This window comes from Schistocerca cancellata, chromosome 3 (genome assembly GCF_023864275.1).
Source record: "Schistocerca cancellata isolate TAMUIC-IGC-003103 chromosome 3, iqSchCanc2.1, whole genome shotgun sequence".
NCBI lineage: Eukaryota > Metazoa > Arthropoda > Insecta > Orthoptera > Acrididae > Schistocerca > Schistocerca cancellata.
Window position 1 is genome coordinate 424,314,631 of NC_064628.1, and position 17,489 is coordinate 424,332,119.

At 42.6% G+C, this 17,489-nt stretch overlaps 1 protein-coding gene across 1 annotated transcript in view; it reads right to left on the reverse strand.

Annotated features, from left to right (window-relative positions):
- The window catches only part of LOC126176352 (UNC93-like protein), a 399,900-nt gene that overhangs the window by 311,401 nt on the left and 71,010 nt on the right, over positions 1-17,489 (reverse strand). Inside the window, exon 3 of the mRNA XM_049923505.1 lies at positions 656-940. Coding sequence (XP_049779462.1) covers positions 656-940 — 285 coding nt within the window. The remainder of the gene's footprint in view (positions 1-655; positions 941-17,489) is intronic.

A 17,489-nucleotide genomic window follows, 5' to 3' on the forward strand; every position in this document is an offset into this window, starting at 1 on the left:
CGTTGCCAGCAAACAGCAGAAAGGCCAGAGCTTGCTTCTTCGGGTTGTTCTTCATCTCGGTTCTTGCTGCACTTCTGTTGTTGGAAGGCTCTTTGGATATCCATTCTTGCGGAACACGGTCTCCAGGCATTTGAGTTCCGTTGGCAAGTACTGTTCATCAGAGATCGACTGTGCTCTATGTGCCAAGGTGTTGAGTATTCCATCAGCACCACCTCATGATGGCGGAACGGTTATTCGCCGATATATCGTGGAACTTCGACGATCCGGCTGGACACCCTAGAACCTTGGATATGTGATAGTAGAAATGGTCACCATGCAAGTGTGGGCGTGGAGGGGACGCACTTAATATTTACAAAAAATGAGGGCATAGGCTTCAGTTTAGAGCGACACTTCCCCTCCGGCACTAGGTGTTTCCCATACAGCGCTCCGAGCGAGCCCCCACCACTGCCGCTCTCCCCGCGCTTCCCCAGCCGACTGCGTAACTAACAGCCCCGGCATTTTGCGCAGACTATACTTACTGTTAGGTTAGGTTAGTGGTGTTTAACGTCCCGTCGACAACGAGGTCATTAGAGACGGAGCGCAAGCTCGGGTTAGGGAAGGATGGGGAAGGAAATCGGCCGTGCCCTTTCAAAGGAACCATCCCGGCTATACTTACTGTATGGCCGTGACCGAGAGGAAGACGGTGGAGAAGACGAGCGCCGCGTACACGGCGGCGAGCGACACGGTGCCCAGCCCGTCCGCCTTGTTGATGGAGCTCTGCAGGTTGGTGGCGCCCACGAAGGCCGTGAAGTGCATCATGTAGGCCGCGCTCAGCGCCACCAGGTTGCGCAGCACCCGCCGGCGGTCGGCGGCACTCAGGGGCTCCGGTTTCGCGCCGCAGTCGCCAGTCAGCGAGGGCTTCTTCGACCCTTGGTCTTGTGCGTGGTTGTTTGATAGTAGGCTGGAAACGGAAGAGGCTCATAACCGCCACGAGAGTGGAAGTGCGCATTCACACACCTGACCCCACAACAAAGAGGACAGGACAGATGTAATTAACAACAGGTTACATACAAGGTATTCAAAGAACAAAAGCACTGCTTGAACATAATACCAGCGAATACCAAGCGGATGCGTAGAAAAGATATTTAATTTAATGCCAATACTTTTATAAGCCCACCGGACAAAAAATTAGTACTGGCCGTTGTGGCCGAGCGGTTCTAGGCGCCTCCTCCGGAACCGCGCTGCTGCTACGGTCCCAGGTTCGAATCCTGCCTCGGGCATGGATGTGTGTGATGTCCTTAGGTTAGTTAGGTTTAAGTAGTTCTAAGTCTACGGGACTGATGACCTCATATGTTAAGCCCCATAGTGCTCAGAGCCATTTCTGAAAAAGATCAGTCACCTCTCTGCGCAGGCACAGATGAATCCTTTACGGATGGCACAGTGATCGAGCCACGTGCTCAACCGCACGAGCGCCTGCGTCTGCGTGAGCATACGGAAGCAGACATGGATAAATGTAAGGACGTGACAGAGTGGCAAAAAGGAGTAGTCGTGTTTTGCCGAGCCCGTGGGCATGTGTTGTGTGAAGTTGCTTTAGTAGTTGCTGTTTCGCGGCTGCTTGTTCAATGTGTCTACACGGAATGGTGTAAGACATCTGCTCCGAAGCACAACGAACGTCAGAATTGTGGTCGGAAGAAGGTCCTGACTGAGAGGGACCAGAGACGCATTTCACGGCTTGTGAATCAAAATCGCTTCCAAACCCGACAATAATTGCTGCAATCAGTGAATGAAGGTCCTAGATGCTATCGAGAAAACATTGTGACGGTAAATGGGTGCAATGTACGTCAGGAGTCGCAAGAATCCGTTAGTCACGCAGGGAAGAAACCATTGAATGTGGACACTAGCTCACTGCTGGATTGTTATGTGGCCTGACAAATCACGTTTTTGCACGATGTCGAGTGCACCGAACGGCAAATGAAGCATTTCTTCCTGAATGTGTGGAAGGTCAAGTGCAGGCCGAAGATGAGTCGGCAGTGTATTGGGAACATTTTTCTTCTCGTTAATCGGCCCGCTTCCTGAGGTGACCATCAACACGAACCAGAATGTGTACACGTTCTGAATGATCAAGCAATGCCTCCCAGTCAACATGTTTGATGTTTTTCAACACGACAGCAGCAGAGTGTATCTGGTTGGAAGAATATGTGGTTTGTTTTCTGAACAATCCCTCACCATTTTTAATCTAGATTGGCCTACAAAATCACTTACTTGAATCCCCATAGAAGGTTTTTGGGAGATGTTGGAACAGAGGGTAGACCAACGGCATAACTATCGCCGCAATTTTGTGGAATTCCACGAGCACAAACCTCAGCGAGTGGTTTAACCTTGATGTGACGTACCTGAACAACCTTTCGGACTCACTTCCTAATCGGACCCAAGCGATTATCAAGTTCAGGGACTTCTGCCTTGGTAACGGAAGGTGCCTGGGTTCGATTCACAGCATGGTAGGATACTTTCTCGGTTCGTAGTCTGGTGTTGTGTTGTTCTTAACCTTGTACCGTCAAAAATGACAAGAAAGGTGCCTAAAACAGATTGTCGCATCGTCATACCACTATTGAGATGGCTGTATGGGCACGGACCGGAAGACCCTAAATGCGAAAAAAAGTCCAGTGGCAGAATTACACGGCGTTAAATGATGCCTGTAATAATTTCTCCACGACTAGCTAATGTTTTGTCCGGTGAGCGTAGACGCCAGCCTGAAACAGCCCAATTATCTCCATTTTCGTCGATGTTGAGAGAGAGGATATGTGTTTCGATTGACTGGCAGTTTCCTTTTCACATCCCACAAGGGCAGGGAGCAGCTCCGAAGACAATAAGCCTTGTCAAGCAATCACACACGGACAATAAACCAAAAATAAAATTCAAGGAGCACTCCTCTTCAGTATTATCTTAGATGAAGTCATCAGGAAACGGAAAAAAATAATTTGAAAAACCTACCCAGCTTCCATGGACAAAAGATTTCTTGCATTGGTGTCGCAGAGGATGTACAAGTGGACAGCTACACCAAAGCAGTAAAACTGTGTCATGTTCTGAATGAATGAGCTGATAAGTCTAGTCTTGAAAAACCTCAGTTTATCTGCCCTAAACATTCGGAAATTAAACACTATGTACAGGCTAAGCCAAAGAATGGGGCACTTCAGTTACCTTAGTAAGATAATTAACAGATGGGACCAGAAGGAGCACAGAGAATTCGTTTTCAGAAACTCATGAGACCATACGGGAGAACGCATTACATTTAGTCCACTCTCTCGAAGTTAGACAGTACAATACAATTATCAAGCCTAAAATTCTCTACGTGAATGAAACCCTAGTTCTCAACAGATAAGGTGATGCAGTAAGAATCCTGGAAGAAATGTATTATGAGGAAAATTTAATTTCCGTAAAGAATGGAAACGGTTACAGACAAATTGTCAAACATGCCATCAGATGATAGAACGCAATGATATAAATTATTTACACGTGTCCGAAGGCTCCCAACAATGGCACATATGGGATAGGCACGTGATGGCAAGACAAGCTATAGAACAATTATGGCGCGGGGGCTGGTTGCGCAGGTATGTGTGTATAGAAGTGCCCTCTATTGGGAAGCGAACGTTAATCGCTGTGTCATTTGCTCGACGGCAGTTCAGTGAGTCGTGTGTGGTTGCGATTTCACTACGGTGGGCGAGAAAGAGGGACAACGAGGTGTAGTCCGTTTTTGACTCCACAAGGAATATCAGTAGGTGAAATTCATGCGCGAATGTCTGCTGTGCATGGCGAATAGACTACGTCACGTGCGCGCGCGTTTGCATGGATTAAACGATAACCAGAAGGTCGGGTGACATTGAAAGATAGCAGTAGGCCAGGACAGGCTCTTCGTGTCATTATCCCTGCTGTTATTCCTTGGGTGGATACAGAGGCCTTCTTATGGGGCATACAACCAAAGGTTCATGTCAAAAGAGTAAAAGGAACAAAAATTCCACAACAACGGTGCTCCGCGACCAGGAACACAAAAGGAAAGCTTTGGTTGCATGACAACAATTGGATGAGAGTGACCTCAGATAATTAAGTGATTTTATTTTTTACGTCAGACGAAGAGACTCTGTGTTCCGATATCGGTCGTGTACACAATAAAGGTTGTGGGTTAAGCAACTGTTCCGGTTTTCTCATTTTTCAAAATGACTTTCGGTGGTTACTGCCCTCAGACAGTGGGACGCATTCGGTTCATGCTGGGCATCAGTCACGGTACCACCCACGCAATCATGAAGGAGAATCTGAGGTTCCGGAAAAACTAAGCGCAGTCGGTTCCCCACACAGCCTGACGGAGGAACAGAAGTTCAACAGAGTATCTAAATGCCTCCAGCGTGTGGGACGATTTTATGATGAAGAATATCGTTCCCTCTCCCATACTGTAGCGGGAGATGGAACATAGTGTCATCATTTTCAGCCGGAGAGCAAGCGTCAGAACCAACAATGGAAGTGCATGCATTCACTCCCACTAAAATATCCAAAGCCGTGCCTAAGGCGGAATTCCTCATACAGTTTTGCTTTCATGTATGGTCTCGCTGCTCATACACTTTCTGGAACACGGGGTCCAATTAACGCACAGCAGTAGGTGGATATTTTGCAAAAACTGATGCGCGCTATCAGATCCAATCACCCAGGAATGTTGAGGCATGGCATAATATTTTGCAGAGTAGTTCCCACCCACATGTTTCAAGAGTTGTACCGACTGGGCAGCCTAAGTTTTGCTGGGAAGCTGTTACACGTCCTCCATATAGTCCCGACCTGTGCCCCAAGCTATTTCTGTATTTCTGGAGCCCTAAAGAAAGACATTCGTCGTCGTCAATTTGCTTCGTACGAAGCGGTGCACGCCAAGGTGCTATCATGATTTCGTAGCTACTCGCTAACATTTTTCCGCGAAGTCATCAATCGTCTAGGTTGACGTTCTGATGACTGTATTAACAGTCATAGCGGTTACTTATGAAATAATACTTTACTCGCTTTCCTTCAATGTGTCCCATTTTCATGTGACTGAGCTTTATTTATAGGGAATTTAAAGAATATACCATGGATACAACAAGTTGGAAAGGACGTCAACAAAGCCCAGACGGAAGCAGTGGCAGTAGTAGTCGAGGATACTGTCCATTCTAAAGTTAAACTGTTGAGCAGTACAACGACAGAATTACAACAAAATTGGCCTGAAGGAAAAGTAGCCTTCATGAAAACGAATCTAATAGTACTACGCGGTCCTGGAGGGTCTATATGCAGATAGGGAAGCTTCCTTCAATGGCAGAAGCTCGATGATGTACAAAACGAATCATAAATTGTGTCATACTACCAGCTCTGCGTGGTTCTAGAATGAGAAATAAGGGGCGTGGAGGGGGTGCGGCCAAGTAGCTACCAATTGTCAGGAATGGAATGTAAGTAGCAATCTGAATCAGTTCATGAGTGCAGTTAATTAACTACCGAAAAATATCGTTTATACTATACACTACACATATAATTTGCATTGCATTACACAATAAATTTGAAGTAGTCGGTTTCGTATAATGTTTCCTGTACATACAATAAAACAGTGTCGAAAAACAGTCGTTTGTACAAATTAATTAATAATTAATTAATGTATGCCAGTAACTACCGGATACTACCACATAATAATTAAAATCCTTCTATTTTACTGTAAGTAAATCACAAGCCCGATCGTCTTTTGCTTTACACGAAGTCGACGACTGACCCTTCAAATGATATGATTTTGTTTACATGGAAATCTGTAATCCAGCTGCAGCACCTGCTACAGAAAGCAGTAGCGCAAGGTGTGTTAACTGTTTCGATGGTCTCCAAACATCGTCTAATTCACGTATATAGCTTTACAGCATTGTGGCATCAATAACGGCTAATACCTCAGAATATTTACGTGTAAATATGAATGGGAAATGTGTAACGCCTTGCTATAGACAAAGGGAATATGACTGAATATATGGGACCAATATGTGCCGAAACGTATAATGTTATGAGATCGACGTTTTCACGTAAGTTACTTGTTTAAAATATTCTCGACTTACTGTCGCGTCAAATCTGGCTAAAATCTCGATCTTTCGACGAAATGCTCCCTCGTGTTCATCAGTAATAACCTACTGTCGTAACAGTTGTTGTGGTGACCGTTTCCTGCTGATTTCTATCCCTTAGGAATTCCTAAACCACCCCCTGGAATGCTGTTCATGAATGGCAGCATAACAGCTGGAATCACCAGACTGACGTATAGATTTTCGGTCAGGGTGCGTGGTATAATCACAAGAGTACTGCTGCTGTCATACGAAATCGCACCGCAGACCACAACTCCTAACACGCAATAGGTTGGTTGCAGGCCCTCAACTGGCGTTATTCTAACCATCACTGGCACTGATGCATAACCAGCTTTCAAAAGTAAACACAACGGACTGCCTTGTCCTCCAATGTGCTCTCGCTTGACACCACTGAAGTTGCAAATGGCAATGGTTTGAGGTCAGTGGAGTGCACGCTGCAGGGCGTCTGGTTCAGAGTTGTCCTTGAAGTAACCGATTTGTAACAGTTCGTTGAATCACTGTGACGCCAACTGCTGCTCAGAGAGCTGCTAGAGATCCAGTACGATACGCCAGAGCCATCTGCCTAACACGACGGTCTTCTCTCTGAGTTCTGCCACTGCCAATTCCTTCTGCAGTATCGCAGAAGGCACATCCAGCTTCTCATAGCCCTATTATTCGACCTCGTTAAAACTCAGTGAGGTGCTGATAATGGCGTCTTTGTCGCCTTAAAGGCATTCTAACTAACGGCAACTCGTGAAGTCCAATCTCAAACATAACCAACGCTCACAACTGTTACAGCGTGTATGTAAGTAAAAGCTTATTTGCATTTCATAGTGGCGTTATTGGGGGCACTTATGCGACTGACGCAAAATCTGAATGGACAACATCATTCAGATGTAGAAACACGCCTACAACCTTCGTTACGCCGCACAACTTCTTCTTGATGTTGAGATTTTTTTTTCGTCAGTGCATATACGAGAGCAAGTGAAAAAGAAAAGGCATCTTTATTCAGTGGATGCTCCAGCAGCTCAAAACCTAGATTTCGAATGCCATGGATCGTCTTTCCAGTTATGAAGGCACGCATTATTTTCATGTGAAGTCACAACTTTTGATAGCTTCCATTCGCGGGTCGTTTTGATTTTGGATTGCAGATCTCGTAGTGGTTCACACTACCTGTTATTGTGCACTGTTTGAAAATCATGACTGTAATGAATGAGCTACAGACTCATCAAGTTTTCTCGGAAAATTGAAATTTTTTGTTGGAGGCGATGAGGGATGTTTTCACACAATGGTCTGCCGGTTTCACTGTATTTACTAGTGATCGACTCACGTCTCATGAGTGGTTATTATGCGACTGAGAAAGTTTTTCTCTTATTCTTTAATGGTGCACTTCCGCGTGTTCAGCCGAGTTCTTTCTTCTTTATACACATACTCGTATTTCAACGAGCGTCTTATTTTTTTCATGTTCTGTGGAGTGTTGTGTTCTCGGTTCCTGGACTCCAACCAGACGGTAACCGTTGTTCGTCTATCGCCACTGTTCAAAAGTGAGTTAGGTTCCCACTATGCACTTTGATGCTCTTTTGTTTCTAGTGTCTGCACTGGTATTCCCTGAAACGCACATTCTCTCACATTTTCCCCACTCTGGTGGATGTGATGGTCAGCGAGATTTATGCTGGACCCAAAATCTTATTTAAACTGAAACGTCACTCCCTGTTTACTAGGTTTTCCAGCATCTTTATTTCGATGGAGAATCTAATCTAGCTGTTAACAGAAACCTGGCGTTCGCACGATGATACCGGTGAGTATCCTCGAGGTTGTTGCTCGGCGACAGCTGATTTGCTTGTTTGTTTAAGTAGGGTGTGTCACTGACGTTCCGTACAGGTCTCCACGAGTGTTCTAATAGTCATTCGCAAGGAGGGGGGTATACAGCTGGTTTTCTGAGACCAAGATTGTCGTCAACTTCACAAAGAAGACTATCTTTGTTGTTGGGAGACAAAAGCGCTGTATGCCATGTATCGAGCGAAGGCCAACGGCCTCTCTGGATAATGGCGCTGCAGAAGGTAGATAATCGGTTCCTGGCATCTCTTTCTTTGTCTGTTGACCTCTTTTTCGGGGCGGTCTTGGTTCTGACTACAGTACCGTCTCACTTTGATAGTCTGAGTACCCATTCCTTAACACTATTCTTGAGTGCAATTCTGAAAGTGTTCGTGATGTATGGACCGGAGCCTTTAACACTGAACGTCTTTGTGGCGGATGGTAATGGCTCGAGGCATGGAGACAGAGGTAAGTGCTGGTGGGTTTTCTATACTCACTGTGAACCAGCCGGTCTTCACGTAACTAACGCGTCGAAGGAAGGTAGATGTTTCCTTTTTCCAAGTTCCATTGGGAATTTTATATTATGATATACAGAGTGAATATTCCAAAACTTCTTAAAGTTTTTTCGTTCCATTTGGCCAAACGACAAACAAGTCGTCGAATATAGAAAGAAACACTTTCATCTTAACTGCTCGGAGCATCAAAGTACGTAGTGCGCGTCGAGAATGGAACGTAGCTAGAAATAGCTGCGCGAGCCCAAGGGCAGTTCACGGTTTGGACGGAGTCCAGGCAATGAGCAAGGCTCACAGCAACTGGAAAAGATGGCTGGGTCGGTCGTCCAACTATTGTGCCCAAAAATGAAGCAACAATTCGCGCGAACAACCGGTAGCACACCATCAGTCAACCACGCCGACAAAATCCGAGAGATTACAAGTTTATTCGTTCTTCACCAAAACACCTTACATTTTGGAGTTTCCTAACGACTCTGTGTTCATCAGTTGACGTGGTACTCAGCGGACACAAACCTTGCGACGGCTTAGACATGAACAGGCGATTTGCTAATTCAAAACGGGGGCTACTTTTCAAATACATCCTCAGTTGTGGCACGAAGATTATCACGAAACATTTGCTCGGCAGTCTCGGAGTTCCGGTCCGTTTTCGAAGTAACTGATCTACTCGAACTCTCATCGTCGCAGACTCGTACACGTCCATTTTTAAAGCGATTTATACACACGAAATTTCTTCTTAGACAGCTACTGCTGCTGCATTCTGCTTATAATCTCCGCTGCTTTGGTTCCTTCAGAATACAGGAAACGAATCATTGCCCTCAGTTCTTATTTGGTGCATACGGAAGGTGGGACACTCATTTTAAACGGCACTGAATTCACTGACGGCCACAACTATTCACTGAAACAACACAGCTCACTTATAAGAAGAATAGTAAGGTTGAAGAATATCATTGTCGAGATTATGCTATGAATGTATGGAGGAAAAGTAATGTCAGTACTTGTTGACTCGTGTTTATTAAAGGTGCAAACGAAAGAGGTGAGTAGAGTACAATGAAACAAGCAAATAATCTTAATAACATGTCTGGAAACAAACGGTTTCCCCGATACGACATATCATGAGTGAGTGCATTTACACGTTTTAACGGAGTCCTCGAGCATCCAAACTGCAGACATGCACTTGTGCACGGAACCATTACAAGTGCCCCCACATGGCCACCATTAAAATGAAGACAATCTTCATAATGTCTCCTCATCGATGTCCTCACTCGTTCGAAAACCCCAAGTGTGTTCCGATTGCACTGGAAACCATCCAGATACTATTAACGGGATTGGAATACAAAAAAGTTTTTAAATACCTCAGTACAAAAAAATTCAAATTGGATCAAGTCAGAGAACCTGCAAAACCATGGTATTTGCTAGCGAGAACACACACGCATATGGAAAAGCTATTTACTAATACTGGGGTATCAGTATCTCTCTTGGACTAGGGATAGCGTCTTTGATTAGTAATCAAAATGCCCTCCACTTAAATTTTAGGTGGAAGAAGACTTCCGGCATAATACGTCACCTTCATTCTGCCAATGGCCTTGTCAAAAACGGCGGAGGAGCAGACAGAGGTTCAGGGCTCTCTCTTGTCCTTGGGGTGAGAAACTGCTCGTAAAGGCGGTAGAATTAGCAATGATCAACGGTATGAGAATGCAGAAGGCAATGGAAACCACTGAATTTTAAGACACATAACGTATATCCATAGGGCATGTGGCTGTCATTGAGAAAGATTCCGGAATAGTCCCCCAGTGCGATCTCCTAGAGGGGACTGCTAAGCGGAAGGCGATAATGAAAAAAGACTGAACAGCCAACGAAAGGGTAACGTTCTACGGGTCGGGGAGTGTAATGTCAGAAGTGTGAACGTGGTAGGGAAGTAAGAAAATCTGAAAAGGGAAGTGCTCGATCTAGATACATTAGGGTTCAATGATGTGAAATGGAAAAAAAAGACAAGCATGTTTGATTAGATAACAACTACAAGGTAATATGAACAGCAGCCGAAAATGGTGTAACGGGAGTAGGATTCATTATGAATAGGAAGGTAAGGCAGAGAGTGAGTTACTGTGAACTGTTCAGTGATAGGGCTTCTGTCATCCGAATCGACAGCAAATCAACGACGACAACAGTAGTTCATATATACACGCCGACGTCACAAGTCGAAGATAAAGAGATAGAGGAAGTATACAAGGATATTGAACGCGTAATTCAGGACGTAAAGTGAGGTGAATACCTAACAGCCAAGGAGGACTGTAATGCGGTTGTAGAGGAAAGAGCAGAAGAAACGGTTACGGGAGAGCTTGGGCTTGGTACTAGGAATGAGAGAGGAGAAAGGCTAATTGAATTCTGCTGTAAATTTCAGCTAGTAGTAGCTAATACTCTGTTCGAGAATCACAAGAGGAGGACTTACACTTGGAAAAGGGCGAGAACTACGGGAATATTTCTGTTGCAAAATGATCAGCTAGAGGTTCCACAATCAGACACTGCATTTCAAGCGTACTCAGGAGCAGGTATAGACACAGATCACGATTTAGTCTGATGATGAGTAGGTTGAAATTGAAGAGACTAATCAGGAAAAACCATTGCCTGAAGAAGTGGTATACTGAAGTACTAAAGAATGGAGAGATACGATTAAAGTTCTCTGAGGCTATGGAAACTGCGACAAAGAATAGCTCAGCTGGCAGTTCGATTGAAGAGGAACGGACATCGCTAAAGAGAGCAACCACAGAAGTTGGAAAGAAAAATGTAGGTGCAAAGAAGCTAAATGCGAAGAAACCATGGGTAACAAAAGAAATGCTTCAGTCGATCGATGACAGAAGGAAGTACAGATATGTTCAGGGAATTTCAAGAATACAGAAATGCAAGTGCCTTGGGAATGAAATAAATACGAAGTGTATGGAATCCAAGACGAAATGGCTACATGAAAAATGTGAAGAAACCGATAGTGAAACGATTGTAAGGACGACTGACTCAACGTATAGAAAAGTAAAAACAACCTTCGGTGAAATTAAAAATGAGGGTGATAACTTTAAGAGTGTAATGGTAATTCTACTGTTAAATGCTACGAGACAGCGGATATATGAAAGACTACGTTGCAGGCCTCTGTGAAGGGGAAGACTTGTCGTTATAGAAGAAACAGGAGTCAATATGGAAGACTTAATCAGAATTCGAAAGAGCTTTGGATCGAATTAGCCAGGAGCGATACATCAAAATTTCTAAAATCATCGGGTGAAGTGGGAACAAAACGACTATTTACGTTGGTGTGTATAATGAGAGCGCCTGGTGATACACCATCTGATTTTAGGAAAAAAAGTCATCCACGCAATCCCGAAGACTGCAAAAGATGACAAGAGCGGGAACTATCGTACAAGCAGCTTATCAGCTCATGCATCCAACTTATTAATAAGAATTGTATACAGAAGGATGGAAAAGATAACTGAGGATGTGTTACATGACAGTTTGGCTTCTGGTAAGGTAAAGGCGCAAGAGAGGCAATTCTGACGTTGCGGTTTATAATGGAAATAAAAATCAAAACACGTTCACAGGATTTGTCGATCTAGAAAAAGCGTTCGATAATGTAAAAAGGTGCAAGATGTTCGAAATTCTAAGAAAAATTGGGGTAATTGATAGGTAAAGACGGATAATACACAATATAACCGAGAACCAAGACGGGAAAATAAAAGCACGAGATGAAAAAGGATGTGCTCAGATTAAAAAGGGTGTCATTTCGCCTATTGTTGGATCTGTAACTTGAAGAAACAATTGCGGAAATCAAAGAACTGTTCAAGAGGGAAAAGATATCAATGATAAGATTCGCTGATGACACTGCTAACCCCACTGAAAGTGTTCAATGGAATGAAAATTTAATCAGTACAGAATGAAGAATGAGAGTGAATCGAAGAGAGAGGAAAGTAATGAGAAGTAACACAAATGAGCACAGCAAGAATCTTAACATCAGAACTGGTGACCACGAGATAGAAGTAGTTAAGGAATTCTCCTACCTAGGCAGCAAAGTAAGCGATGACAGACGGAGCAAGTAAGACGTAAGAAGCACACTAGCACAGGCGAAAAGGGCGAAGAGAACTGTCAAATATATGCTTTAACTTGAGGAAGAGATTTCTGAGAATGTGCGTTTGGAGCACAGTATTACTGTGTATTGAAACATGGATCGTGGGAAACCGGAAAAGAAGAGAATCAAACATTCGAGAAGTGGTGCTACAGAAGAACGTCAAAAATTAGGTGGCCTGGTAACGCAAGGAATGAGGAGATTCTCTGCAGAATCTGTGAGGAAGGGGAAGTATGGAAAACACTGAAAAGAAGACGGGTGAGGATGATATCACATCTGTTACGACATCAGATACTAATTACCGTGGTACTAGAGAGAACTGCATAGCGTAAAATCCGTAGAGGAAGTCTGAGATTGGAATACATGCAGCCAATGATTGAGGACGTAGATTGCAAGTGCTACTGCGAGATGAAGCGGTTGGCAGAGGAGACGAATTAATGGCGGGTCCCATTAAGCGAGTCAAAAGACTGATGACTAAAAAAAGAAAGAATCCAAAACGGTGTTATAAGTTATCAGTTAGTAATTTCCGCCTCACTTGTAGTATTTCACGATAAACGTAGCGATATTAATAGTGTTTAACACTGATGATTGCACTTATTGAAACTTCATACAGGGGAATCTTTCACAGCATCTACGACCATGTTAGGCTGAATAATACATTTTTTCTTAGTCGCTACGCCGCTGAACACAGATCTGCCTTATTATTATCTATATCCCAAGAAAACTGCGTCACAATATACACTGACTGTGTTCTCCCTGTTCAAATTATACAGAACAGAGAAGAAACAGGATTGTAACGATAGTTATATAACTAAAGTTTTGTCACAAACTTTAATTTTTACCAACTGACATTTTTGTGCAATTGCTTTGTTACGAGTACCTATCACTACTGATATTTTTAAAAGTTATATAACTTTCACTTGTACCTCTTACAAGGGCTAACTTTGTTTAAACTATTGACACTGTGTCAGCGAGAACGGCATTGCTCTAATAGTCTAATACTTACTTTTGCCCACTAGGTGTGTGTCGGCTTTTGACATATTCAATAGTATTTCGTTTTCGACGTTTCATATTGAAGTAATTTATATCGTGATTTGATGACGCTGTAAACGTCATCACATTTTGTAACGGGTTAGTATGTGAGGTGGGTTCCTTGTTGGCTTTGAGAGATGTCATAGCACTTTATATGGTTCTGTATGTTATCGTTTTCATTACGAATAATGTCTGCAAACGCAGTTGCCGACACTGTGGTTTTCAAACTAAATTTTGATGATGTATTAATGGTATTGAGTAACTTCGGTATTATGACAGTATTCCAAATGGTCTTGTAGCAGGAAGGAGCAGCTTTCGTACGGTATTGGAATCTTGCTTCTGCACGATTTTGACCGATGATGCTTTCGGTGGACTTGGTGCTATTTCCCATACTATGTGTTCAGGATTTATTTTAGCCGCATATAAATACAATGGTGGACCTGTAGGTCACACGGAATTCGTTGTGGATCGTCTTTCCAGTAACACGCACTTCACATCGCACATTACTGTTGATGCATTTGATGTTATTTTCGATGAATAGCTGAGCAGATTACTCAAGATTACACTTATTTTCTTTTAATCATCAACTATGGTTGCACTGTGTAGAAACTTCACATAGAATTTGTATTTAATGCACGTAAATTCATACGAAATCTGATGACCTTAGCAGTTAAGTCCCGTAAGATTTCACACACATTTGAACATTTGAACATACGAGAACGTTTGAATTTAGAAAATACCTAAAGGCTTGTCACTTAAGTAGTATCATAGTCAGTACTGTTCACTGTCCTTTAAATGTCACTGATTTGTACTATCATTACTGCCATTTACGTTGTTACCGTCCTCATTTTTTTTATATTATGGTATACGTAACATTTTTTATGCAAGGTTTATTTCCTCTTCCGGCCTCAAAATACAGTTCCCTTCGATCCTACACATCTAACAACGCTAGATATAGCTAGTATTAATACTGCAGTCGTCGTCTTTTCCTGCATATCCAACAATTATGGTCTTGGCTCTTTAAAAAATAATGTAGCGTCACATGATCAAGTTACCTATCTTTTCAAATACATTAACGTCCACTGTAAAAATTATTATACAATATTACATTATTATGCTGTAATTAGAACATTTAAGGAGGGGAATAATTGTTTTAAATTAAAAATGAATGTGCGAAATTAGTTTTGCTATATCATGGTCACTACATCCAAATGTTGGGCGAACATGTTTACTCTGTAATGAGATGCACGGTGAGATCAATTTCGTTTTTAAGTTTGACTAAGTTGTTTCAATTATGACTAGAGACCCTGTATCCATAAGGTATGTGATCAAATTCAGCGTCATCACAATTACGAGTATCTACAGGCAATGCTACCCTTTTAATGTTAGTTCTCTGTACAAAAGATTTGATCTGAAGATGCTGTTAGAGCGAAACGTGTAATCGGGAGCAATAATGAAAAGAATAAAGCGGCCAAGACGGGAGTGTTTTATTTGTTAGTTTCATTGTTTTCTAGTCGCCCCTATCATTTGTTGGCGATTTATTATGGGAATAAATATGCAACCAGTCGTTTTTTGGAAAAATGCTGTAATGAATGCATAGATCCCAAGGCTCAGCTTAAGATTAACAAAGGCGGTTGTCCCATATGTCCAACTATAAATGCCACAAACAGACAAGGATACAAAATTATAAGAAAATTTCATAATATACTGTACAAAAGTTACGCCTATGAAACCAGCTTTTCAGTTACCAACAGGTTTGAGTTAACCAGCAATATTAAGGATGTAATAGTCCCATACACAGCAACTCTTGCCTCCTGTGGCTTAGTAAACCTCCACACGTACATTCCCTGCAATGACACTCTCTCAATAATACGAAGCAGTTTAATCAAATACAAAACGCTAAGCAATGCAGAAACTTATGAACTATGACACTGCTTGAATTAATCCTCCCACACAACTTTTTTTAGTCAATGACAAGTTTTACATGTAAAACCAAGGTCTGGCAATGGGTAGCAGCCTTACAGGCTTACTTGCAGACATACGAGACATCAACTGGAAGACGAACTATACTTAATTCATCCACAATTCACTGGAAAAATCGTATGTTATAAAAGGTATATGGATGAATCAATAACACTTTTCAGTGGTCCAAAAGAAGAACTAAATAACCCACCAGATAAAATGAATATAATGCACCCAAATATCAGAATCAGACCATGAAAGGAATTAATTTCCTTGATATGACGATTCACAGTTACAATAACAAGTATATTTTCCAAGTATATAGAAAACTCACTACCACTGATGTTGCCATTAACAACACCTCATGACACCCAAACCAACACCATCCATGTTCTTCAAGTCATCTGTAAACCGTGTAATTTCCATCCGCATCAGTGAAGCAGACGTATGTAAAGGAATGAACATACTAAAATTAATAGCCCAAAATGATGGATATCACACCTCCACCAAAAAAACCCTATGTGAAAAAATCCAAAGTAAACGTAAGCAAGCACCATCACCATCACAAGTCAAAAAATAAATGAAAAGATCTGCCAGTCTTCCATCGTAGCACAGTATCATATAAACTCACAACCATTTTCAGACCACATTGCATAAAAAATTAGAATCAACAAAAAAATAAAACTGTTCACAACAATAGATCTTCCTCCTCAAAGCGGCTTTCAGTGACTGTTTCCACCTATCCGCTCTCTCCTCTGCATTTAAGAGTGGAATTCCCATTGTACTCTTAATGGTACTGTATCACCCTTGTTACTAATTTCACCAAAGGTTGTTTTTACTTTGGTATACGCTGAGGCAGTAATTCCAACAGTCATTTCTTTTTCGATTTCTTCACATTTTTCATGCAGCCATTTTGTCTTAGCTTTCCTGCACTCCCTATCTATTTCATTCCTCAGCGACCTGTATTTCTGACTTTCCCTGAACATTTTTGTACTTCCTCCTGTCATCGGTCAACTGAAGTATTACTTCTCTTACCCATGGTTTCTTCGCTGTTACCTTCCTTTTACCTGTATTTTTCTTTAAAATTTCTGTGACTGCCCTTTCCAGGGATGTTCATTTCTCTTGAACCGGACTGCCTATTCTTCACTGCAGTATCTACAGGCTCAGAGATCTTCAAGAATATCTCAGTACTCCTTAGTACTTTCGTATCCTACTTCTTTGCGCCTAATTCTTCGTGAGTAGTCTCTTAAAATTCAGCCTCCTCTGCATCACTACTAAACTGTGATCTGAGTCCGTATCTGCTCCTGGATACGCCTTACGATTCTCTATCTGATTTCGGAGTCTCTGTGTGACCATGTAATCCAGCCGGAATCTTTCCGTATCTCCTCGTCTTTTCCAAGTATTTCTCCACCTCTTGAACAGGGCCTTTGGTGTTACAATTGGTGTTGGTGAAACAATTAAAATCGCTCAAAAGAGGAAAGGCCTCTGGACCTGATGGGATACCAGTTCAATTTTACACAGAGTACGCGAAGGAACTTGCCCCCCTTCTTGCAGCGGTGTACCGTAGGTCTCTAGAAGAGCGTAGCGTTCCAAAGGATTGGAAAAGGGCACAGGTCATCCCCGTTTTCAAGAAGGGACGTCGAACAGATGTGCAGAACTATAGACCTATATCTCTAACGTCGATCAGTTGTAGAATTTTGGAACACGTATTGTGTTCGAGTATAATGACTTTTCTGGAGACTAGAAATCTACTCTGTAGGAATCAGCATGGGTTTCGAAAAAGACGGTCATGTGAAACCCAGCTCGCGCTATTCGTCCACGAGACTCAGAGGGCCACAGACACGGGTTCACAGGTAGATGCCGTGTTTCTTGACTTCCGCAAGGCGTTCGATACGGTTCCCCACAGTCGTTTATTGAACAAAGTAAGAGCATATGGACTATCAGACCAATTGTGTGATTGGATTGAGGAGTTCCTAGATAACAGGACGC